This window comes from Glycine soja, chromosome 1 (assembly GCF_004193775.1).
Source record: "Glycine soja cultivar W05 chromosome 1, ASM419377v2, whole genome shotgun sequence".
Lineage (NCBI taxonomy): Eukaryota > Viridiplantae > Streptophyta > Magnoliopsida > Fabales > Fabaceae > Glycine > Glycine soja.
This window is the reverse complement of record NC_041002.1, coordinates 26856574-26881688: the sequence shown is the minus strand read 5'-3', so window position 1 is coordinate 26881688 and position 25115 is coordinate 26856574. Positions and strand designations below refer to the sequence as shown.

The following is a 25115-nucleotide window of genomic DNA, read 5'->3' as shown; positions in this document are numbered from 1 at the left end:
TGGCTATGTTCCTACTTAGCCTATGGATTATACCAACCAGTATCCTAATCAGAATCAGTCTCATACCTCTGCTAACCCCAATCAAAATAGTACAAAAGTCAAAGTCCGAACCCTAATTACTATGAGACACAACTGTCTGAATTCTGTTTAGTCAAATCTTAGGTCTCTAAATAGGTGCTTCTTAAAGGGATGGTAGGCTGTGAACCTGTGCCAAGTGCTTCTTCTCCAAATTCTGTTTCAACTAGTGTAAATAGAATCGGTCCTAATGTGTCTCATGCGAATACTCTTTCTAATAGTGATCTTTCTTTTGCCACTTGGCATTCCAGATTAGGCCACTTCCACTTAACAAATATACATATCAAGAACCATGATCCAGGTGGTGGAGAAAGAAGCAATAGTGACAAAACAAAAGAAACAGAGAACATCAACCATTTTGATAATGGCAGGGACAAAAAATTTAATCAATTTAGGGAGAAGAGATGTGACTCTGCAGAGAAATACTACAAAGAAGTTGTCCAGTAGTTTAGTACCACCTCAACAGCCATCTCAACAAGCTTTGTTGGGATTTTCTGATTTGCATGCAAAATCTAAATTATTAGATGAAAAACCAGTCTTGAAGGGTAATCTAATTTCAGATCATGTGGTAAAATCTGCCACAACAACTTTGGGGACAGGAGTTGATCCCCTTTCGAATACTATATCACAAATTAAAGTTGCTCAAGTAAAAAATGATACAGATACCAAGCCAACAGTTAGCTCTTTAACAAAACCATCCATTTCTACCAATTTTCCTTCTGACTCAAAGGTTCATTCTTATATTCCTTATGTATCTACCATAGTTAGTTAGAACTAGAAAAAGAGAAAATTGTCACCAGCAATGACTACTACTGACCATGATCTAACATAATATATAGTAGCACAGTGTAAAACACCAAAAGAGGATATCATGCTTGCCACTGAGGACTACATACATGACTCACAACATTTTCAAATTTCAGAACATTGACAATTAATGCCCAAAAGGTCACTTGTTTTTAGATGCTCTTTAGGAGCAAGACATAAAAGTAAATAGAGCTTGATAGAACTTCATGGTGAAAATGAAATGTCAAATGCATAGAAAGTTTATAAATTTAAAAGAAATGAGACGACACAGAAAGCACTAGAATTTGGGGTGTTGACTATGATATCAGGCTGTTGTGAAAATGACAACTACATGGATGCCCTACAGTTTTTTAACCAAAAAGTGATGCAATCCTACCCCGCAAGGGCATTGGATAGAAGACTCTAAGTAGATTGGGCCAGAGATCCAAGGGAAGGCCCTAGGGTTCTCATGAGCCTTAGGGTAGATTTTGAGCCCATGGGCTAAGTATGAGCCCGCTTATCTTTGTAAATATTAGAATAGGTTTTTCCTTCGTTTGGGCCTTGTATTTTGGCCATTCTAGTAGTATAGGGTTTTAGCCTTGTATTTCGAGGTATTTTGAGTAGTCTTTGTAGTAGGGATTTTTTTTGTATTTTCATGTATTTTGCCATGGGGTGAGCTTAGTTATTATAGGGGGTGTGTAGCTAAGCTCTAGCTTCTCATCTTAAGGAGGTGAGCTTAGCTATTAGAGAGGTATGTGTAGCTAAGCTCTAGCTTCTTTAGGAATCTTCTTAAGGAAGCTTCTCAAGGAGGTGAGCTTAGTTATGAGAGGGGTGTGTGTAGCTAAGCTCTAGCTTCTCAAGGAAGTTTTCTCAAAGAAGCTTCTCAAGGAAGTTTTCTCAAGAAAGCTTCTCAAGGAAGCTACCTAGTCTATAAATAGAAGCATGTGTAACACTTGTTGTAACTTTGATGAATGAGAGTCTTATGAGATACACTTCAAAGTTCCATTTCTCTCCCTCTTTTATTCCTTCAATTTCGTGCTCCCCCCTTCTCTCTCTCTTTTCCTCCATTAAAGCATCCTCTTCAAGCTTCTTATCCTAGGCAATTCTTGGTGGTGAAGCTCCTTCTTCCTTGGCTTATTCCCTAGTGGATGGTGCCTCCCCTCTCCTCTTCTCCTTTGCCTTCCGCTGCATCTCCATGGTGTAAAATCACCATTGAAGGACCTCATCAAAGCTCAAAGATCGAGCCTCCATAGAAGCTCCACAAGCAAGCTTCCATCAAGTGGTAATCAAAGCACAAGAGCTTCAAGTAGGTGCCCCTTAAACCTCCATTAAATTTTTTTCTTTACCTTCTCTTCCATTGTTGTTTCTTCATTTTTCTCCATGTATCTCCTCACATTTCTTGTGCTAAATTTTGTTAACATGATTCTTTAGAGTTTCCACCGATTAAACTTGCTATAGAAGCTAGATTTGATTTTCTATGGTTCAAATTTCTTGTTCTTGTTCTTGTTCTTGAACCATGAATTATGTTGAGTTTAGGTTCCTTTGAGTTTTTGTCTTGTTATTTTTTGTGGCTGAAACCTAAACCATAAAATTCTTACAAAAATATTAAAGTAGAAGAAAACCTCAAAAATCTAGAGTGACTTGTTCACCTATTGTAGTTTTGTCATAGAAGTCATCTTTAGTCATGAAACTTGTCACATAAGATTTCTTATGTTGTGCTGAATTTTATTTTTCTTGTTTCTTTGTCTAACTCATTTTTTCATGAGTGTATGAAATTCTTTTAGCCTATTATTTGATTTGAGTTAAATCTTTCATGTTAATTAGTCCTTAACATGTTCATGCAAAATTCTTAGAGAGTCTTTGATTGTGAACCTTTTCTTGAACTTTTAGGTTTCCTTATGATTGTGTCTATTGTGAATTTAAGTTTTGGTGATTGAATTGCTGGCTGAAATGTTGATCCTAAGTGAATATTGAACTCATAAAACGGTGGTAAACAATCCTAGTGAGTTCAACATACATAGGAAGGTTGAAAGTAAGCCCAAGGCAATCAATATACCATGCTTAAAAAAAATCGCTGGTGCTGGCAGCTTGGACATACAAACTTGCAAAAATTACTGAGAATTGGTTACTTCGAATTTTGAGCTGAAATTTTTACTGAATTTTCTAGACATCTGGAGAAAAGTTATACAAAAAGAACCAAGGGATTTGGGTAAAAGGAAAAAATAATAAAAATCACACAAGTTGGCAGAAAAAAACAGTATCCAGAAAAAAAAGGTGAAAGGGAAGTGTGCTTGTTGTTTTGGCTCAAAATTTATTCTATAATTGGTGCCTATTTTATGCCAATCTTAGTTCCTAAATTTCTATTGAAAATTAGTGTGAAAACAAGTTCCAAAGCTACAGGTTTGTTGAGTCTTTTTTTTCAGTTTTTTATACTCTACTCTAGAGCCATTCTAAGTTTCTCTTTGAGTCCTAGCTTGCTTCTATGTCCTTTTCATTGCTTTAATTGTTGAGTAATCCTTGAAAAAATTGTCTTGTTAAAACTCCATTGGTTTAGCTTTCATTTCATTTTTTTTTTGTCTTTGGTTATTGCTTGTCTCTTTGTTTCCTTGTTTGTGGGTTGCCATATAGGGAATTGGAAGGAGGATTGGTGTCATCCCTTGAAAAATTTGAGTTAAGAAGAAAGGGGCCAACCACCTTAAGAGCTATTGGACTAAGAAGCAATCCAAATTGAGTGAATCACCAAAGAGAGAACAACCACCAAAATTGAGGACCGTTTTGTAATTTTGTAATTTGCAATTTACTTACCTTCATTGCTTTCAAGTTTTGTAACAAAAAGGTCTTTCACTGGAAGTGTGTTGGGAGTCTCCAATAGGTTACCAAACTTTCATTTGTGTGTAATAATTTTAGGCAATTTTTCCTTAGGATAGTGAGTGTTTTGTTGGGAACCTTGAATGTGGTCATCCAAACACTCTTAGGATTCGCCTACTTTACATTTCTTGCTTACTTTCATAGCTTATTTCCTTTATATTCCATTATCAAGCCGCCTAGATAGCTTGCCTTTTACCAATTAGCTTTTTACCTTATCTTTCACACCTCTTTTAGTGTTTATTTTGGCAAGTTTCAACCATAGTTTCTTTTACCTTTAGTTTTCAAACCTCCAACAAGAAAGTACCACAACTTAGGAACCAACATGAGTCACCATTCATCTAGTGTTAATGGCGAGGGTACTAGTCATAAAGACCCTTTATCTAGAATCTTAGATGAGTTGAGTTCCCTTAAGTTATGGAAAGAAAAACAAGAGAGAAAAGAAAAAGGGAAATAAAGAGTGGAAGAAATAAGTCAAGATGAAAGAAAGAAAATAAGAGAGGAGGAAAGAAGAAAAATAATGAAAGAAATGAAAAGAGAAAAACATGCCTCCTATAGTAGTCATAACTCTTGCAAGAGCCTAAGTGAAGAACTTCGTGACTATTACGAAGGAAGACATAGGTCACATCTTAGACCTCACTCCCATAGAAGAGAAAGGGAAAGAAAGCCTCAAGAGGCTAACATTATCCTTTCATACTTCCATGGGAAGGACAATGTAGAGGCTAACTTAGATTGGGAAATAAGGGTAGAGCAACAACTTAAAAAGAAGTCTACTTCAAAATCTTATGGATCTCACTCTTATCCAAAGAAAGACCAAGGTCAAGGCATCTTAGGGGTGACACCTTCTAAGCCCAAAGATGATAAGGGGAAGACAATAGAAAAGCAAGCCCCTAAGGCTAGTATGCAAGAGAAAACTAGCTCTATAAAGTGCTTTAAATGTCTTGGAAGAGGACACATTACTTCTCAATGCCCCACCACAAAAACCATGATTATGAGGGGCCAAGACATTTATAGTAGCCAAGATAAGGCTACTACTTCACCTTCCTTTAGTGAAAGTGAAGAAGCAAAAGGGGAAGAATCTAGTGAAGAAATCTACCCCCAAGAAGAAGGACAACCATTAGTGGTTAAAGAGAAATGTAAGGAGGTAAGTGTTTCCTCCAAGAGGTTAGCTAAGAAGGAAACTCATTTTACAATAAAGACAAACATTAAAGAAACTTTCCCTCTTAGACAACCTCCACATTTTCTCTTTTGTAAAAAGACACTTGCTAGCATTGCCACACCTCTTGGGCTTGAGGTTATTCCTCAAGAAAAGGAGTTGATGGATGAGGGTTTGGTTCGTAAGAGCTTAAATCCTTGTGCTTTGTTGGTGCCCAAAATAGGTATTATTTGGCACCAAATCCCTAAAATAAGTGATATGATGAATGTGTTGAGTGTTGCAACCCTCTTTTGTAAAATCAGTCATGCACCCAACATCTTCATGATTCATGTACGTAGGGACTCATTAGGTAGGTTTGTTTTTATTTTTGGTTTTAATACAAACTTAGGTACTCATATGGGAAACCTTAGGTTTGTCATACTTTTTGGTAGGAATAATCAACATGAAAATATAGAAAAAGGTATGTTTTATTGCATTACTTTTCTTAATTTTTCATATAGTGATCAAGGGGTTCCCATGAATCCTAAGAGAATAAAGGTCATTCCTGAGTGGCCCACTCCACCAAGTATAAGAAAAATTTGGGGCTTCCATGACTTAACAAACTTTTATAAAAGGTTTGTCCCATATTTTTCTATACTTATAGCACCATTCATTGAGTTGGTGAGGAACCATGTTCCTTCATGGGAAGATGTCCATGAAAGGGGTTTTCAGACCTTACCTTACTTCAACATCCCAAACACCACTAATACATATGTTTTTGTTCTTTTTACAGGTGTTGAGGGAAGGAGCCCATAGTATGAAGAACCTCAAGATTTGAGGTCAAATCCTTTCCAAGGTGGAGGGAATGATGCAATCCTACCCCGCAAGGGCATTGGATAGAAGACTCCAAGTAGATTGGGCCAGAGATCCAAGGGAAGGCCCTAGGGTTCTCATGAGCCTTAGGGTAGATTTTGAGCCCATGGGCTAAGTATGAGCCCGCTTATCTTTGTAAATATTAGAATAGGTTTTTCCTTCGTTTGGGCCTTGTATTTTGGCCATTCTAGTAGTATAGGGTTTTAGCCTTGTATTTCGAGGTATTTTGAGTAGTCTTTGTAGTAGGGATTTTTTTTTGTATTTTCATGTATTTTTCCATGGGGGTGAGCTTAGTTATTATAGGGGGTGTGTAGCTAAGCTCTAGCTTCTCATCTTAAGGAGGTGAGCTTAGCTATTAGAGAGGTATGTTTAGCTAAGCTCTAGCTTCTTTAGGAATCTTCTTAAGGAAGCTTCTCAAGGAGGTGAGCTTAGTTATGAGAGGGGTGTGTGTAGCTAAGCTCTAGCTTCACAAGGAAGTTTTCTCAAAGAAGCTTCTCAAGGAAGTTTTCTCAAGAAAGCTTCTCAAGGAAGCTACCTAGTCTATAAATAGAAGCATGTGTAACACTTGTTGTAACTTTGATGAATGAGAGTCTTATGAGATACACTTCAAAGTTCCACTTCTCTCCCTCTTTTATTCCTTCAATTTCGTGCTCCCCCCTTCTCTCTTTCTTTTCCCCCATTAAAGCATCCTCTTCAAGCTTCTTATCCAAGGCAATTCTTTGTGGTGAAGCTCCTTCTTCCTTGGCTTATTCCCTAGTGGATGGTGCCTCCCCTCTCCTCTTCTCCTTTGCCTTCCGCTGCATCTCCATGGTGTAAAATCACCATTGAAGGACCTCATTGAAGCTCAAAGATCCAACCTCCATAGAAGCTCCACAAGCAAGCTTCCATCAAAAAGTATATGCTAGTATTTGGGGTGTTGTTCTTGTAGCCTGCAAACTTGACAAATTCATTAAGATAGCAGAGATTGTCGCTAGGAATCTCTTAAGGTTGGAGCATTAAAAGAAAGGAATATGGCTTTGGCTAAAGAACTTGCAACATTAAAATTGTGAGTGGAGCTTCATTTTGATTGAGTAACCAAATTTTATTTTTTTTTACTTCTTGCTAAGTTGGTTTATAGCCTGCACCGTAGAGTATCTGATCTGGACATTGATGAAGAGGAGGTTTTGAAGCTTGCCACTTTGGGTAATGGGGCCAATAGTAAAGACACAATAGATACATTGAAAAGATGTATGGTCATGCGGAATAGGTTTATCCCCCAAATCTTTTTTTTTTTTGCAAATAAGCTATGTTGAAAAAGTTGTTTAGTGTTGGACTTTCTAAAGTTTGAAACAAACAAGTATTTTAATTTTTGAGCTTAAGCTGGAGACACTATTCTGTGTACTGTAGGCACAAAATTCATGTTTAGCCCTTAAAATTGTGCCTGGTTGACTAAAACTATTATGCTTTTCCTAGAATGTAAACTATAATTGCACATATTCTGATAGGAGTTACAAAGAATTGATGGCCAAGTGCAATATTCTTGGAAGAGGTAAGGCTCGTTATAGCAAAAAGCTTGAGAAGGCTAAAGAGAAGATCACAAAACTGAAGGTAAGTATGCTCCAGAAATGCAATCAAGAGCTCAGGCTTATTACAAATCAGAATGAATCAAAATTGCAACAGCTCTTGAACCAAATACATTCAAAACAAAAAGCCAATACAAATGATGACACAAGAACTAGAGATTAAGTCCAAACAACTTGAAGATGTACAAAGGCACAAGGATGAACAGGATGAGGCATTATCGAAGCAAATTCAATTGCTCAGAATTCAAATTAGAAAGCTTATGGCAGAGGAGCATGATTTGTCTAAAACTGAGCCAAAATAGAACATGACTACGATGTTAATGCTAGAGAACATCACCATAACCACCCCCTTACAAGTACACTATATAGTAAATGAACCCACATCCTTCTCTTTCTGTTTATGCTTCTCTTAACTAAACCCTATTAGCTTCTAGAGTTATAGAAAATTACTAACATTGTGAAAGTGTAAGTTTCTAAGTCTGGGTGATAAGACATTAATGTATTCAACCAAATACAATATCGAACTCAAGCATCCCACTAAAAAGATAAGGGGATTAGATACCCCAATACAAGAAAAACATAATAGTAAGTACAAACAAAACACTAAGGGAAGTTAAAATAATGGCAAGCAAAAGTAAAACTTACCAAGACATAGCAGACACGAGAAGAGGAGCAAAGAGTGCTTTGGTGCCAATGGCTGCAACGAAAGCAAGAAAACTTACCAGAGCGCGACGATGGCAGTGAAAAGGGTGGCTTTGCAACCAGAGCACAACCAGGGTGGCTTTGTGAGACTCTGCGTTGTGGGTCAAGGACAATGGCAATGAAGAGGGTGGCTTTGCGAGACTCAGCTTGGGGGGTCAGGAGCAATGGCAGTAATGAGGGTAGGTTTGCAAGACTGAGTGTGAGCAATGAAAAGAGTTTCTAGTTTAATTTTAGTAAAAACAAAACATCGGTTTTCTAAAAAAAATGATGTTAACTTATCCTAGTTAACATCGATTTTTTGTAAAAACTGATGTTAACATGACCTAGGTAACATTGATTTTGTCAAAACCGATGTAAACGAGACTATGTTAACATCAGTTTTTCAAAAAACTAATGTTAACGAGGCTATGTTAACATCGGTTTTAACAAAATCGATGTTAATAAACTCGTCTTATTTACAAGTATACCACCGCATTTGTGTTAACATTGGTTTTGTCCAAAACCGATGTTAATCTAGCAATGTTAAATGTATAATTTCTAGTAGTGAAGGTAAGTATGAACTTAATAGGATTAGTACATCCCCTGCACTTATAATTTTACTCTACAAAGGTTGTTGTAACTTAGGAGGAAATGTAAGGATATACTTGTTTACTATACATGTACATGTGGTTGCTATTAATTGGATGAATAAGTGAATGATTATATGCCTTAAATGATGGAAGATTGTTATTGTATTATATATATATATATATATATATATATATATATATATATATATATATATATATATATATATATATATATATATATATATGTTTTGTGTCATGCAAATATTACTACTATGTCATGTGTATATAATTCATTAGGCGTAATGACATGACATTTTGGAATTATGAAATTGTGATTGAGATTGAGTATAAGTGACAAGTTGAGCATGTGTTAATTTGTGAGATATGTAACACCTTGTTTTTCGTAAAATAAATTAAAAAGAATTTTAATTAAAAATAAATAGAGTTTTAGGAAAATAATGAGGTTTTTGTAATTAAATAAATAAGGAGAAATAATTTTATTTATTAAAATAATGGTTTTAAGGTAAATAAAATAAAAATATGTTTATAGAAAATAAAAAGGATGTTTCATTTGATAGGAAGTAAAATAGAGTTCATTTTTATAAAATAATAAAATAAAAAATAGAGTAAATAATAGACTCAGAGTACCCTAGCTATAAATAGAGACATATTAGGTCCATGTTTTACATTTAAGATATGTTATGTTTGTACACCCTCTCTTCCTCTCAAATTCATTCTCCCTTCTTCCTCTCCAAAACTTGTTCCAGTAAAACTACGATCTCGGACTCGTTAACCATCGGCTAGTCCTGAAATTTGGACACCATGTTCGGAACTCATTTTCGCATATCCCCATCATTGGGATTTGTGAAATAATATTTGTAGAGAGAGAAAGGACCCTCACAAGAAGACAGTGAAATTGAAGCTCCAATCTCTTATTCTTCTCTCTAATGCCTAGAAACCCTAGCAGAGAAAATAGAGAAAAGGTTGAGGAATCTTAGGGAACCGCTAGAGACACTGTTATTGCTGTTGAACTACGCACGTGAGCCCGCTTAGAAGTAAGAGATGAGTTTATCGCAATTGGGGTTAGAATGAACATGTGTAGGGATCCTTAGAGGATCAAATTGGGGTTTATTTTGGGATGTTCACTGTATTGTAATTTTGTCTTTATGATTATAATTATGAGATTGGTATGTTTAACGGGCCAATTGATGCCTTAATGTGAATTGGATGATAAAATTGAGTGCTCTTGGTGTTTTCGTGTTTTTGAACCTATGATTTTGATATGATTATATGCCTTAAATGTTGGAAGACTGTTATTGTGATATATGTGTGTGTGTGTGTGTGTGTGTGTGTGTGTGTGTGTGTGTGTGTGTGTGTGTGTAAATGATGTATGAGAAGTGAGAAGGTGTGAGACTAATACGTTCCTCAATGTGATTATACATGTTATTGTCAAGTGTAAAGTGATGGCATTGAGTTGTGAGCTAAGAACTGTACAATCACACAACTGTAAGACCCTTTAAGGGGAACGAGTTTTGCGTGACGAGTATTGTGATGGGATCCACTGTGGGAACTTGACGAGTTGAATCACTTTGAGGAACAACAAGTTAAAATGATTTTGAAAACAATTGAGTAGTTATGTGTATTGCATAATTCAAACTCAAGTGGCACATATATGATTTTAAAGGCTTGTTCTAATGAGATAATTAGTCATATTAATGTTATTACTGTGATATGTATATGATGCATGAGGCATGATAATGTGATGTTTTAGTATTATGAAAGTGTGATGAACTGTGTGTAAGTGACAAGTTGAGTATGTGCTAAATTATGAGATCACACATGCATTGAGATATGTGTGCATTGAGTTATGAGCTATGAGCCGTACAATCACACGATTGTAAGACCCTTTAAGGGCGACGAGTTAATGGGCGACGAGTTTTGTGATGAGATCCACCATGGGAACCCAACAAGTTTAACCATTTTGGGGCGTGACGAGTTAAAATTATTTTGAGAACATTTGAGGAGTCATGTGTTTTGTATAGTTCATAGATAGAGTCTGCGTGTTAAAATGTTTTTTGGGTTGGACCTGAATCAGGAGGGAGAGGCCCTGATGGACTCTTCAAAGTCTAGGCCTTGGAGGTAAATACACTCGGTTTGAGTGCTCCTTTAAGCATGTATTGATCCCACATGGTTGGAGCATTCTCGCAAAACAACATGACCTTGACTGGTTTCCCAATGATTTTACCTAGTGAGAGTGACTTGACTTACCAGTGTGTGGTCTGTCTTGTCATGCACTCCTAGGCGCTCGACGAGGTTTTTCACTGACATGGTACCGCATTTCATATAGGATTGAGTCTTAGTGTATCTGTGCATAACGTCTATGTAATGATCATTGTGACTTGTTATGTGATGGTGGGTAATGAATTGTGTGAATGTGGGATGTTGTGTTGTACTTGAGATATGTTGTTCTAAACACGTGATTAATATGAAGGTGTGGAATGTGATTTTGTGATTCAATCCTTGGGACATGTGATGTTATGCAAATAGTGGTAAAATGATGTGAATTGTGCTAAGTTGAGTTTGTTATACTTATATATATATATATATATATATATATATATATATATATATATATATATATATATATTTGTGTGTGTGTGTGTGTGTGTGTGTGTGTGTGTGTGTGTGTGTGTGTGTGTGTGTGTGTGCTTTCATTTATCTCTACTTGTTTAGGAATGTGATAACTCACTCCCTGTGTGCTGTTTGTGTTTGGATCCTGTGATGATCTCGAACCTTGTGTTCGTGGGAGCAGATGGTTAGGTGGATGACTTTAAAGAACCTCGTACTAGAGGACGATGGGACATAACGCTCTAATAGGATGTGGCATTAAGGCATGGGTTTGTATATTATTTGCATAATATTTTGAACATGTTACTTTATGTTATTTTGCTACTTAACTTGTTTTCTTTTGTAAAAAAAATATATATGATGATTTTGTTTTAGGCCGAAGATGCTTTCATACCCTTATTTGATAAGTTTTTAATTTGATGATTAACGTGAATGTGAACCTTATACCCATGTGAACTCCTTTATGTTTATTGAATAAAATCTCTTCAATTAATTTTTCATTTTCATGTATGATATCATATAAATATATATGTCGGGGTAGAGGGTGTCACCAGATACACATGAACATGTAATGATGGAATGTGATGTTGTGAGATGTTAAATCATGGACATAGAATATGGTTGTGGATAATTGTTTGGTTAATACTTGATGTGATAATACTTGTGTTGTGAATTGAGAATTATGCAATAACTTGACTAGTGTTTACCTTGAGAAAAGTTCTTATGCGCAAGGGGTTGAAAGGAAAGTGTAGGGTTCCAAGTTAGGAACCTAAGGTGTTAAATTGTAGCACAATGTGTTAAACGTGTTTGAAAACAAGTGTGAGGTCATGTTTATTGTATCATTTATGAGTAGTGTTTGTGTGCAAAAGTTGCTTTAGGGGTTGGACTTGAATCAAGAAGGTGAGGCCCTAACGAATTCTTTGGAGTCTATGCCTTGGGAGTAAATACACTCGATTTGAGTGCTCCTTTAAGCGTATGTTGATCCCATATGGTAGGAGAATTCTTACAAAATAGAGTGACCCTGATTCGTCACCTTATGATTTCACTTAGTAAGAGTGACCTAACATACCCATTATTTGACGTGTCTTGTTATGTATTCCTAGGCGTCCTAGTGTTGTTTTTCACTGATATGGTACCATATTGTATATAAGATTGAGTTTTAGTTTATCTATTGCATAACGTCTTTGTAATGATCATTGTGACTTTATGTGATAGTGTGTAATGAATTATGTAAGTGTGAGATGCAGTATTGTATTTGAGATGTCTTGCCTTGAATATGTGATTAATCGTGAAGGCGTGAAATGTGTTTTGTGATTAAATTCTAGAACAAGTGATTTTACGTGTTGAGTGTTGAAATGATGCGAACTGTGTCAAAGTTGAGCCTTGTTATACCTATATTGTTGTTATAATTATATTATTGTTATATTTATATCATACCTGTATGTTTTTGTTTATCTCTATTCGTTGAGGAATGTGATGACTCACTCCCTATGTGTTATTTGTGTTTAGATCCTGTGATGATCTCGAACCCTGTATTCATGGGAGCAGATGACTAGGTGGATTGCTTTAAAGAACCTCGTGTTGGAGGACGTCGAGACACAATGCTCTGATAGAATGTCACATTGGAGCATAAGTTTCTGTTTTAATTGCATGATGTTCCGAAAATTTTATTTTACTTTATTATTATGCTACTTCACTTAAGTTCTTTTGTAAATTAGAACGACCTTAATTAGAGCCGAAAATATTTCTGATATATTTTATTTGACAACGGTAAAGCAAATATGAACCTTTTATTCACGTGGATTTACTTACGATTTTATTGAATAAAATTGATTTAATTAGATTTCACATTTTATATGTTTTTCTCATTTATATGTGTGTTGGGTAGAGGGTGTCACAGTAGTAGGGTCAGAGACATAAAAGATTTATTTTTTCCTTGACAAATACAAAATGTATAACACCCTTTAGTTCAATGTGCATAAGTAATTGTTGTTGTATATGTAGAAGGAGAAATAGAAGAATTTAATATGTAAAACAAATATTTGATAAGATAAAACTTCTACTCTACAACATTTTTATGTAAGGTCATGATTTGGTGGTTGAGATTAGGATGGATGATGTTGAGGGGGAACCTTCTATAGAGCTAACTTTTTTGCTTTCTTTGTTTTCCTATCTCTAGAGTGTTGCTAGGTGCACCCAGCATTTTTGCTGGTGCACCCAGCAAAACTATTAAATGCCAAAATTGCCCCTACCACCTTTCTTCCTTAAAAATGCCATTTTTTTCCGGAAAATCTTCTTACCTCCATTTTCAAAAAGCTTTGCTTCTCGTTTTCTCTTTTTCGTGCGGCATTGCCTCTGGTTCATGGGGGTAGCAGCGGTGAAGGTGAAGTTTCCGGCGTCAAGCTTTGCGGTGGTTGGTGGTCAGTGGCGACAAACGAGGTACGCAGATGGTGTTTGTTCATCGCGGACGTTTGGATGACTTCCGGATCAAGTTGATCCATAATTTCCGGATCAAGTTGATCCGTAAGTGTATTATTTTTGGTATTTGATGTTTTTGCATTTGTTTTTTCATTTATTTTCCTTTTTTCTTTTAAATTACTAATTTTTTTGTATGACCATTTTTTGTTTGATTTGGTTAGATGGATGAAGATGAGTGAATGTATGAAATAATGTCTAAACGAGCGGATATGGATTATGAAAATGCATAATCATGTGGTGCGAATGAACCACATGTTGATTGTTCGGATGCGTTCAAGACTTCTCAGGTTATAATGTTAATGTTTGTCACATATTTAATAAAATGAATACTGGTAGAAAACTTAAATTATGTGGATTTTGTAGGTGTTTGAGTGCCGAGAGGATGTTTTGCGGTGGGCTCGATCCGTGGCTCATGAAAACGGATTTGTGGCGATGATTTTAAGGTCAGACACAAACACAGGTAGTAGAGGAAGGAGTACGTTTGTGTTAATTGGTTGTGAAAGGAGTGGCGAGTATAAGTGTAGGAAAAAAGAATTTATCAGAAGAGACACTGGGACTAGGAAATGTGGGTGTCCCTTCAAGCTTCGTTGCAAGCCAGTGGTTGAAGGAGAAGGCTGGATGGTGAAGTTGATTTGTGGAGTGCATAATCATGAATTGGCCAAGTCATTAGTTGGACATCCATATGCGGGGCGATTGACTAAAGCTGAAAAAACACTTATTGCTGATATGACGAAGTCCATGGTGAAGCCAAAAAATATTCTGCTAACTCTGAAGGAACACAATGTCAATAGTTGTACGACTATTAAATAGATATACAATGCAAGAAGTGCATTCTGTTCTTCCATAAGAGGAAGCGATCTTGAAATGCAACATCTGATGAAGCTTCTTGAACATGATCAATATATTTATTGGCACAGAATAAAGGATGAAGACGTGGTTTGTGATATCTTTTGGTGTCACCCTGATTCAGTGAAGTTAGTCAACGCATGCAATTTGGTGTTTTTGATAGACAACACCTACAAAACAAACCGGTATAGACTCCCATTGCTCGATTTTGTTGGGGTGACACCGACTGGGATGACATTCTCTGCCGGTTTTGCATATGTGGAGGATGAATGCGTTAATAATTTGGTATGGGCTTTACAACGCTTCCGAGGCCTTTTTCTAAAGCGTGATGCCCTCCCTGGAGTTATTGTCACTGACAGAGACCAAGCATTGATGAATGCAGTGAAAGATGTATTCCCTGAATGCACAAATTTTTTGTGCATCTTTCACATAAACAGGAATGTGAAGGCTAAATGTAAATCACTAATTGCGCAAAAAAATGCTTGGGATTATGTCATGGATTGTTGGGGATCTCTGACTGATTGTCCTTCAGAACAGTAGTTTGATGAATGCCTGAAGAAGTTCGAAGTAGCTTGCGTACCTTGGCCAATATTTGTTGACTATGTCAAGGAAACATGGATAATACCACACAAGGAAAAATTTGTTTCCGCCTGGACTAATAAGGTGATGCACTTAGGAAACACAACAACAAACAGGTATGAAACTGTTCAACTATTTCTATTAACGTTGAAAAATTTATGGAATTGTATTATTGTATATGTTTATTTTTATTTGTGTATTTGAAATGTAGGGTTGAATCTACTCACTCGTTTTTAAAAAGACTGTTACAAAATAGCATTGGAGACTTATGCAGTGCGTGGGATGCCGTGAACAACATGATTATGTTGCAGCACACACAGATTAAAGCATCATTTGAAACAAGTACACATGTCGTTGGACATGTGTTCCAAAAAACCTTATACAGGAGGCTGCTTGAAATGGTTTCAAGGTATGCTTTAAATCAGATTGTTGCTGAATTAGAGCATGTTCACTATGCTGGCAAGAATCCCTCAAGTTGTGGTTGCGTGGTGAGAACCACGCTTGGTCTTCCTTGTGCTTGGGAGCTATCCAAATATGTTGGTGGTTGCATCCCACTTGATTCGATCCATATGTTCTGGAGGAGACTCAGTTTTTCAGACCAAGAGTTATCTGAGCCCGAGGTGGGCATCAAGGACGTAATGGAAACAATATACCAAAAATTTGAAGAACTTGATGTTTGTGGCAAATTTACTCTAAGAAGTAAACTTTGGGAAATTGCACACCCTGATCAGAATTCGATATGTCCTCCTTCAGCAAAGGTTAACACAAAGGGGGCACCGAAGAAAACTACGAGTAGGAACCCAAGGTCAACAAAGCGCGATCCATCTTACTGGGAGTATGTAGATGCCTTTGAATCACAACAAAATAGCAATTCGTCGGTGAGACGTACTACATCATCCTCTGAGCAACCGAATCGAAGAACGATGATGCCCATGTTGGACCAGTTTCATCCATTTATGCATGACTTCATTGATAAGATTGTTGATGTCAAAGGTGATGGTAACTGTGGATATCGGTCGGTTGCCGGTTTATTAGGTATAGGTCAAGACTCTTGGTCGGTGGTCCGCAACCATCTGCTTAAAGAACTTGCCAATTTCTCAGAAGACTATATCAAGCTCTTTGGTGGCACGGAGAGATTTGAGGAATTAAGGATGTCACTACTTGTTGATGGGTTAACCAAGGTATGTAATTTATGAATTTGATTTTTAAGACTTTAGTTTGAAATTAAGTTTGACGTGTATATTTATTTTATTCAGGTGACAACGGATAAGTGGATGGATATAACGGACATGGGACATGTCATTGCATCAAGGTATAACGTAATCGTTGTATCCTTGTCTAAACAACAAAGCATGACATTTTTTCCCCTTAGAAGTCAACCGCTGACAAATTCTTCATTGCATCGTATAATTTGTATCGGTCATGTGTACGACAATCATTTTGTTGAGGTACATTGTAGATATAAAGTGTTTTCTTTTTTTTATGATTATGCAATGAGTTTTGTAGGATTGAGTTAACATTTTTTTCGCATACACAACAGGTTTATTTAAAAGAACGTTGTCCCTTACCGCCTGTATCATTGTTATGGTCTAGCAATTGTCATCCGCAGGCGAAGTCGTGGCCAAATCCATATATTAGCATAATGCAGCATTACAAGAGCTTCATGATGTTCAAGAGAGACTATGTTGACATAAATGATGATTGAACATGTAATTTATAAATGCCTGATTGTTTTGAACATGTAATTTATTTGTTACGTCCACAACAAAATTATTACTTAATTCTAAAAAAGCATGTATGATATATCGTTGTCTGACTTGACTACACATTGTGGAAAACCGTGTATGATAAATTGTTGTCTGCATTAACATAAAGCGCATGAAAGGACCCTGCACAGCATGACTACACATGCAGATCTGATGCAAGCTAAAGCATGTCATGTCATTCGTGTAGTTGACAACACATACAGAAAGCATGTGCATGCGTATTTTCAATCTTTAAAAAATGCAGCATTGATATTAAAACTCATCTATATATATGGCACAACCTAACCTTGTAAGAAAGCACAAGTTTCAGTATCAACCCAAGTCTTACAAAAAACTATGGCATTCTTGGGAGAGACAAGCAGTCAGACAGTTGTGAACTCCACATTAGGTTTTATTTTTCCAAATGGATCCATTGTTCACAACGACAGTGGTGTTTCCTTCCAAGCTTCCACTCCAGTTCCCATTCGAGTACCTAACAGGTGTGATTTTCAAACGTTTAAAACCAGAATACACAATACCCTTAAGCTAACCGACAAGCAATTTTTGGATGAAATTTACTACCGGCAACCTTTCACGTATGCAGGTAATCAATTTCGGTTTCAGTGTATGCAACTGAAAGTTGATGCTGATGTTAACACAATGTTAATGTGTAATAATGAATTTTCGTTTGTTGGTCCGATTGAGTTATTATGTAGCATTGCTAGAACCCCAGATGGTATTTTAAACTTACTTGAAACTACTATGACCCTTACTCATGATGCCCTGCTATATTACAATGGGAGGTGGAACATGTCACGCCAAAATGAGTTTGATGGTTACTCGTTCACAGGAAAAAATCCCAAAAACTTTGACATTCCCACCGGATGTACCATGGATGAACTAAAGGATTTGATCAAACAAGTTACGCCTCGGGGGATTCCCCTTATGGTGTTGATGAAACACAAATGGTAAGGCGATTGTTTTTTCGAAAACCAAGTCACCATGAGTATTCAGAAAAAGTTATAAAATTTGAAATAATTGAACTCAAAACCAACGAGGACATGATGAAGGTGCTCATTGAGTCTAACTACTGGAAAAAGATTGGGCCAATAGAAATTTTAACTGTTTTCAGTAAACCTGTACCGCAAATGGAAGATGAGTTGTCCTTGTCGCAAAATTAGCATGAGTTAGTTAGTTGTAGTATTTGATGGAAATTTAATTTCGTTCGACTATGTTGAAGTTAATGTACTGTTTGAATTCATGTATTGCATAATCATTTTCAATTACAAGAATCTCAACTAAAAAAATAGATTTCTATATATAACAAACTAATTAATAAATTATTGTTTTTCTTCTTACGGATCAAGGTGATCCGTACGTTGATCTGTAAGACACTTACGAATCAAGTTGATCCGTAAGTGTCTTATGGATCAACGTACGGATCACCTTGATCCGTAAGAAGAAAAACAAGTAGGGGCAATTTTGGCATTTAATAGCTTTGCTGGGTGCACCAGCAATAATGTTGGGTGCACCTAGCAACACTCCTATCTCTAACTCCTTGTTTTCTGTTTGAATGAACTATTGGATTTTAAAGCTTCAGATGCCCAGAACAGTAGAAAATACAACACAGGGCGTTGCATTTTTCACTTTTATTTCTTTCATTTGCATATGTTTCATTCATAACTACAATAAAAGTTGCATGAAAAATGTGGACTATGTAGTTATGCAAATTTGAATTGCTCCATTTCAATCAATTGATCATCAGGACTATGTGTTGTATTTGAAATTACTGTAAAACTTACATGAAAACTATGGACATGTAGCTACATAAATCTTAACTGCTTCATTCATTTCACAACAATTAATCACAGGGATTCAAATATGATGCATTCGAAATTACAATGAAAGTTACATGAAAAATATGGACCACAACTACACAAATTTTAATTGCATCATTTAATATCAATTAATGAGGGCGAGCCCTGGTGCAGCGGTAAAGTTGTGCCTTGGTGACTTGTTGGTCATGAGTTCGAATTCGGAAACAGCCTCTTTGCATATGCAAGGGTAAGGCTGCGTACAACATCCCTCTCCCATACCTTCGCATAGCGAAGAGCCTCTGGGCAATGGGGTACGAAATTTTTTTATTTAATATCAATTAATCACAAGGATTTAAGATATACCCCTTGTGGCTAGAATCGAATTACACTACTATTGAGACCAATGTTCCAAACAACAAAGATGTAAATCAATATTATGGCCCTGAATCCTTGATCTACTATGCAGTCTCTAGTCAATGATGCAGCCCCATCCTCAAAGCTAAATAAGCCACAACTCTGTATCCAATCAACATTACAGCCAAAACAGCCACATCTCCCCACAAACTATCAAGCCCTAGACACTTAATGGCAGGAAAATCTCTTATCCTATAATGCAATCCCTGTCTACACTGATAGACCTCATTTACTGAGTACTGCACTCCTACAAGAAGCTTATAACAATAGTGACTGAAAGAAATGTACTTCAACCAAGCTATAAAGAATGGAATATGCCGAATGTAGTAACCTCCAGCCAAAAGAAACACCAACATAGTCACTGAAGCTAAGGTTGTGGCTTGTTTCACATCCATTAGAATGGCACCAAGTGCAAGGCCTATTCCTTGAGAGACCAGCACATTAAAAAGCATGATCAAGAGGGTTAACACAAATGTAACCAACGATGGCTTGAGTCCACCCATCCAATAAGAGATGGTTACAAAGATGGTGGGAAGCACAAATTCCATTGGTAAGTCCCCTACCATCCTGGCTACATAGTAGGAGGAGAGATGGTACATGCCTGATGATCTTTCTTTCATCAGCATTGGTCGTTCCAATGGAAAAGCGAAGACGGCATTGAAGAGAGGGAAGAACCCCCAGAAGATGGAGAAGAAGAATAGCAGGCCTACCTGTTACAAGGATATAGACATTGTTATGAGTACTAGTATACTACAAGGGAAAGTAACTTCTTGGCTTAATCATTAATTTGGTCCTGTATTTCCTCGCACTTTACGATTTTGACCTTATACGTAAACATTGTAAGTTTTAGTCCCTAAACTTGCAAATTTAATGTGTTTTGGTCTTTGTCGTTAACACTGTTATTGACTATTACTGACTTGGCCAACGGTGTTGCTCTTAAGATTGCTACAAAATTTCTGGCAGTGTACCAATCATTAGAAAATTTCTATATTACTAGAAGAATTTTGTAGCAGTGTTACAGCGGCTAAAGTCATCAGAGTTGGAAGACAACTAATGTCAGGGACCAAAATCTATTAAATTGCTCGTCTAGAGACTAAAATTACACCAAGTGAACTATTGAGTGTGACTGAATATATAAACCAAGTGAACTAATTTAAAATTGCTCGTCTCAATTTTATGAATAAATTCAAAACAGTAAAGTGCAGACAAGAATAAGTTCTAATTTAATAATTAAACCAAATGAACTATTGAGTGTAATTGAATATATAAACCAAGCAAATTATTTAGTAAATGCTGATTTTGATCCACTGTCCTATTTAATATCCATTTATTTTTGAATTCTCACAAAAAGTACCAAAAAACCAAAACAAAACATAGACTCATGATACCTGATCGTGTATATGTGAGGGATCAGAATGCCACCACAGAAGTCCTGAGAGAATTGAGACAGACAAGACTTGGAAAATCCTTAATCTCGAATAAGATTCATGCCTCCTTTCCATTAAACCCCTCTTAAGAAGAACCATGAATTGCTCCCACCAGCTAGTGGTCCATTGGTTCTCAGAACCTACCAAACATGCATTTAAATATCATTTACTCATTTAGCCATGGTGCTATATTACCCTCCTCATTACTGCTATAAGAAAAAATAAAGCAATGCCAAGAGAACAAGAAAATTTCACTTACTTCTAGGTGCTCCTGAAGTTAAAAATGCTAGTTCTCTATGATTCTGTTGAATCTCTTGTTTGAGAAGAGGGTATAAGTTCTTCTTATATGATGAAACTAGGAACTGTTTGATTGAAGCTTGATCCTCATGGTGATCTATCTGCTCTTCTTGTTTGGCATCAGCAACTATGCCTACAAACCCACAAAATGTAAAGAATTAGAAGGTTCATTTGCCTGTCTCTTTAGAAGTTCAATCCCTGTCATGCCAACTTTTTTCTTTTTCCTGTGTTCATGACAAAACTGAAATCTAAGAATAATCATGATTGAAGATACTTCCAAGTTCCAACATCATAATTTTTGAGATTCAAATATTTTGTTTAAATTCTAGGATATTGAGATTAATTGTTCGTCTCAATTCAATGTTAATTAATTGAACTGTTAAATTTTCATAGCATAGCTAATCTCACACTGGCAGAGTGCATAAAGACCATCAGAATAAAACTAAAGGTGATAAGGTTGGTTAGATGGTTAAGAAAGAAAGGAGGAAGAAAAAGTATGAGAGTTCAATTCTTCCTGCTAATAGAAACTAACAATTAATATTTGTTGATAAAAAAAGGTTGTTTTTAATGCATGCACAATATTAACGACAAAAAATTTCTCTGCCAAAGGAGCATTACTTTAGAAAGAAAAACAACAGTAGTTGGAACAGGTATATATAAGGAAACATGGTAAATTCAAAGAAATGAGAGTAATTAAACAATATCTCAGTTGAATAATCTCTAATTTTAAATAATTCAACATGAGTCTCACTCTATGAGATCTATAAGATAAATTTATATGCATGTATCATTTTCCTAAAACATAAAGATAAATAACAAACACTTACACTAAAAATAAATAAATAAAATTATTGAAAACAGAATAACAAGAAATTATGATTGAAAGGGGAAAAAGAAAGAAAAACGTGAAATAAAATGATTTGATATGATAGAAAGATAAAGAAAAATAATATTGTGAAGAGTATCATAAAAAACTATTATAGGAATAGTATATCTCAAAAAGAAATCTCTTCTTCTTTTTTTTCTTTATTCTTTTTGAACAATAAAGAAAAACCTCTTCTATATATGAGCCGTTTGTGATGTTTTCTTATGATTGGAAAACTAGCCCATCTATCTGAACTTGGGGGCAAGATTTCCGGGCTAATCGGAAGTAAAAGCCGAAATCAATTCCAAACACATACCCATCTCTTATAAAACTTTAGGGATTTTCTTCCTGATATTTTTTTATTTTTTCGATACATCCAGTCTTGAGAAGAAAAATGTAGGTTTCAAATATGTAATCTTTAGGCCATTAACACAATACTTTAATCAACTAAATTAAAGAACAATTATATTAAAAATTAATTAATGTTATATATAACATTAAATTTTTTAATATATATTTAATACACATAAATTTACATAATTAATTTTGTAAGAATTAATACACATAAACTTATATATGTATTAAATATACATTAAAAATTTTATTGTTATATATAATAGTGTTATTTATTTTTTAATATAATTAGTCTATTAATTTAATTGGTTAAAGTATCGTGTTAATAATACGAAAGTTACATGTTTAATTAATTTATATGAGTTTATATGAATTAATAATCTGTATAGACTATCCCCAAAGATAATGTTAAAATTATAAAAAATATGTTTAGTGTAGAAAAAAAAAATGATTGATGCAAAACGAAAATTTCAAACTTTGAGTTCATGGGAATTGGACCATATTTACCACCTTTAACATTAGCTACATAAAGTTTTCCCGTGTGTCTATCCACGCTTTTGCAAAAGATACTCATGTTGTGAATACGACCAAAGGGGGATTATGGTATAGTCTTATCAATTCACTGCTTCTAATGACCCATTAGCAATTGCCACCTTGAAAACAAGGTTCATGGGTAAGAAACTCCAACCCTTTAGCACCCGCGTTATTTTAATTATGAAAATGAACCCTTACCTAATAACGACCAAGTGTAAACCACTCTCTTTTGAATATCATGTATGGTGTCCGTTACCAAATGGGTCAATTGTGCCATTGAAAATTAACATGCACAAAGCCACAAAACAAAATCCCAAACTTCCTCCCATGTCACTTTCACAAAATCAAGCATTTGAAATTATTAAAATTTGGTCAAATCACTTACCATTAGCAAGGTCAAGCAGAAAATCAGCGGGGTTCACGAAATTGAAAACGGGTACAAACCCAATGGACTCAAGATAATCCATGACTTGATCCGTTTGCCCGGTAAAAATCGGGTACCCATCCGACAACACCACCACCTTATCAAACATCCAATACAACCGGCTTGAGGGCTGGTGAATGGTAGTCACCACGGTCCGGTAAGCTCCGGCGAGGCTTTGGAGCATCGCCATGATGCGTTGAGCCGTGGTGGAGTCCAACCCAGATGTTGGCTCATCCAGCAACAATAAACTCGGGTTCACCAACATCTCTTGCCCGATGCTGACCCGCTTTCGCTCCCCACCCGAAATCCCCCGAAACAAGGCGGCTCCACCACCAACAGGGCTGTTCCGGCACCGGGACAGCCCTAGGTCCACAATGATCATTTCAACTTGTTCCATTTTCTCTTCTCTAGTCAAACTCTTGGGAAGTTTCAACATGGCAGCATAGGTTAGACTCTCAAGCACAGTGAGGTGAGGATATAACACGTCATCTTGGGACACAAACCCTATGTTCCTCTTCATGGAGCTGGAGAAAGGGTGGCCGTTGTACGTGATGGCGCCGGAGAGTTTTCCGTCAAGACGGCCGGCGAGGGCGGTGAGTAAGGTGGTCTTGCCGCTCCCTGAGGGACCCAACATTGCCATGACCTCCCCTGGCCCCACCATACCGGTCACACCATTCAGCACTGTCCTTGTGTGCTTTGGCTTTTGAGGAGATACACAACCATTATTGTCCCTTCCAAAGGTTATGCTGTAGGAAACATCCTCAAACTAGCATGCAAAAATATTACAACGTTAGAGAAACTAAAATAGCGTTAATTATCTGACTAACTAAAATACATGTACACATGATTAATTAATTACCTATTGATTGAGTTATTCTAAGAGTTTAATATCTACTGGTAGTATAAAAAAACTTTACACTGCAAATTAAAAATTATGATAGATATGATTTTTAAGATAAATATTTAGTATAAAAGTTATTATATACATTTGAATTTGTAATTAACGGTAAAAAAAAAATCTTTACATTAATAGAGTATATATTATTTACTTTATTGTTCAAATAGAAGTGTCGTTCCTATGCCTTTCGATTTAGTTTATTTTAAATATTGAAACAATGGAAAAAAAAAAGTACACGAAAAAAGAAGAAATTAAAGGTGAAGAAAAAAATAAATATGTTTGTGTGTGATGAGAAATTGATGATGAGTACTTTGAGGGTAACGGGGCGCAAGGATTGCTGAAGAATAGAAAATCTGGGTGCTGAAGGAGCTACTTGGTGGTTCTGAGAAGTATGGTTGTGAATGTCATTGATCGTGAAAGTGGGTTTAATGTCGTTGGTGGCGGAGCCCGGTGGTTCGGCGTGGGCGGAGCTGTTTTCGGGCCGGTTGGTGATGGCCGGAATGTTTGATGTAATAGAGGTTTCTTGCTGAGGAGGCATCATCGGAGGTTTGTTGCTGTGGTTTGAAATTTTAAGAATATGGTTATTTTGGTGTGTGTGAAGAAGGAGATGAAGAGAGGTGGAGGAGTGGAAGAAGGAAATCACATGAGAGGGAAGGGGTGAGAGTGATTTATAAAGTGAGGAAGGCACGAGAAACACACAAAGGAGCTAACGAATAACAATATATAGTAATAGGAAAGACCGAAAGAGAGAGCAACCACTACTTACTAATGTGCTTGTGTGTTACTCTTTTTTTATTTTATTTTTTCTTTTTCTCTGAAGATTGTTACTCTCGTTATTGGAAAAATAAATATTTAATTACTCGATTGGTCTTAATAATCTTTACGTTTTAGTCTTTACATCTAAAAATTACTTATTTTAATTTGTACTTATAGGTTTCAATCTGTTTTAGTATCTATAGTAAAATATACAAAGTAATTTTTTTAATGCTGTAAAGTTAATATACTTTTCTAAATTTAATTAAACTTTGTATGTTTTTTTTTCCTGATAACTATTATAATCAGGATTTTTCTTCACCAATGAGTAACTAAGTGTGTTTAATAAGACATTTTAGTCACTTCGATAAAAAAAATTCTAATAATTTGTATGTTATTTGAACTAACTTATAATTATGTTAGTTTGGCCAAATATACATATTATTTTTCTATATGAATTTTAATATAATTGAATGATTGTCTCGCAAC

The 25115-nt window shown here is 35.9% G+C and overlaps 1 protein-coding gene and 1 pseudogene across 1 annotated transcript; one reads left to right on the top strand and one right to left on the bottom strand.

The window, feature by feature from the left end:
• Nucleotides 1-13864: 13864 nt before the first annotated feature.
• On the top strand, nt 13865-16803 carry LOC114419517 (annotated as a pseudogene).
• Nucleotides 16804-18912: 2109 nt separating this feature from the next.
• LOC114414178 (ABC transporter G family member 21-like) lies at nt 18913-24556 on the bottom strand. Its single transcript, XM_028378502.1, has 5 exons — nt 24184-24556; nt 22937-23741; nt 20761-20931; nt 20463-20641; nt 18913-19784 (listed from the first exon to the last, which is right to left on the bottom strand). Exons 1-5 carry the CDS (start codon nt 24412-24414, stop codon nt 19134-19136), a joined length of 2037 nt encoding a protein of 678 aa, XP_028234303.1. The 5' UTR covers nt 24415-24556; the 3' UTR covers nt 18913-19133.
• Between the last annotated feature and the right edge of the window lie 559 nt (nt 24557-25115).

Excerpts from the sequence above, each read along its gene's own strand:
- LOC114414178 (XM_028378502.1), bottom strand. The coding sequence starts at position 24,414 with ATGATGCCTCCTCAGCAAGAAACCTCTATTACATCAAACATTCCGGCC. Across the intron at positions 23,742-24,183 it reads TGCGCCCCGTTACCCTCAAA|TTTGAGGATGTTTCCTACAG; the intron begins GTACTCATCATC and ends TTTGCATGCTAG. Across the intron at positions 20,932-22,936 it reads TCTGCTTGACCTTGCTAATG|GCATAGTTGCTGATGCCAAA; the intron begins GTAAGTGATTTG and ends GTGGGTTTGTAG.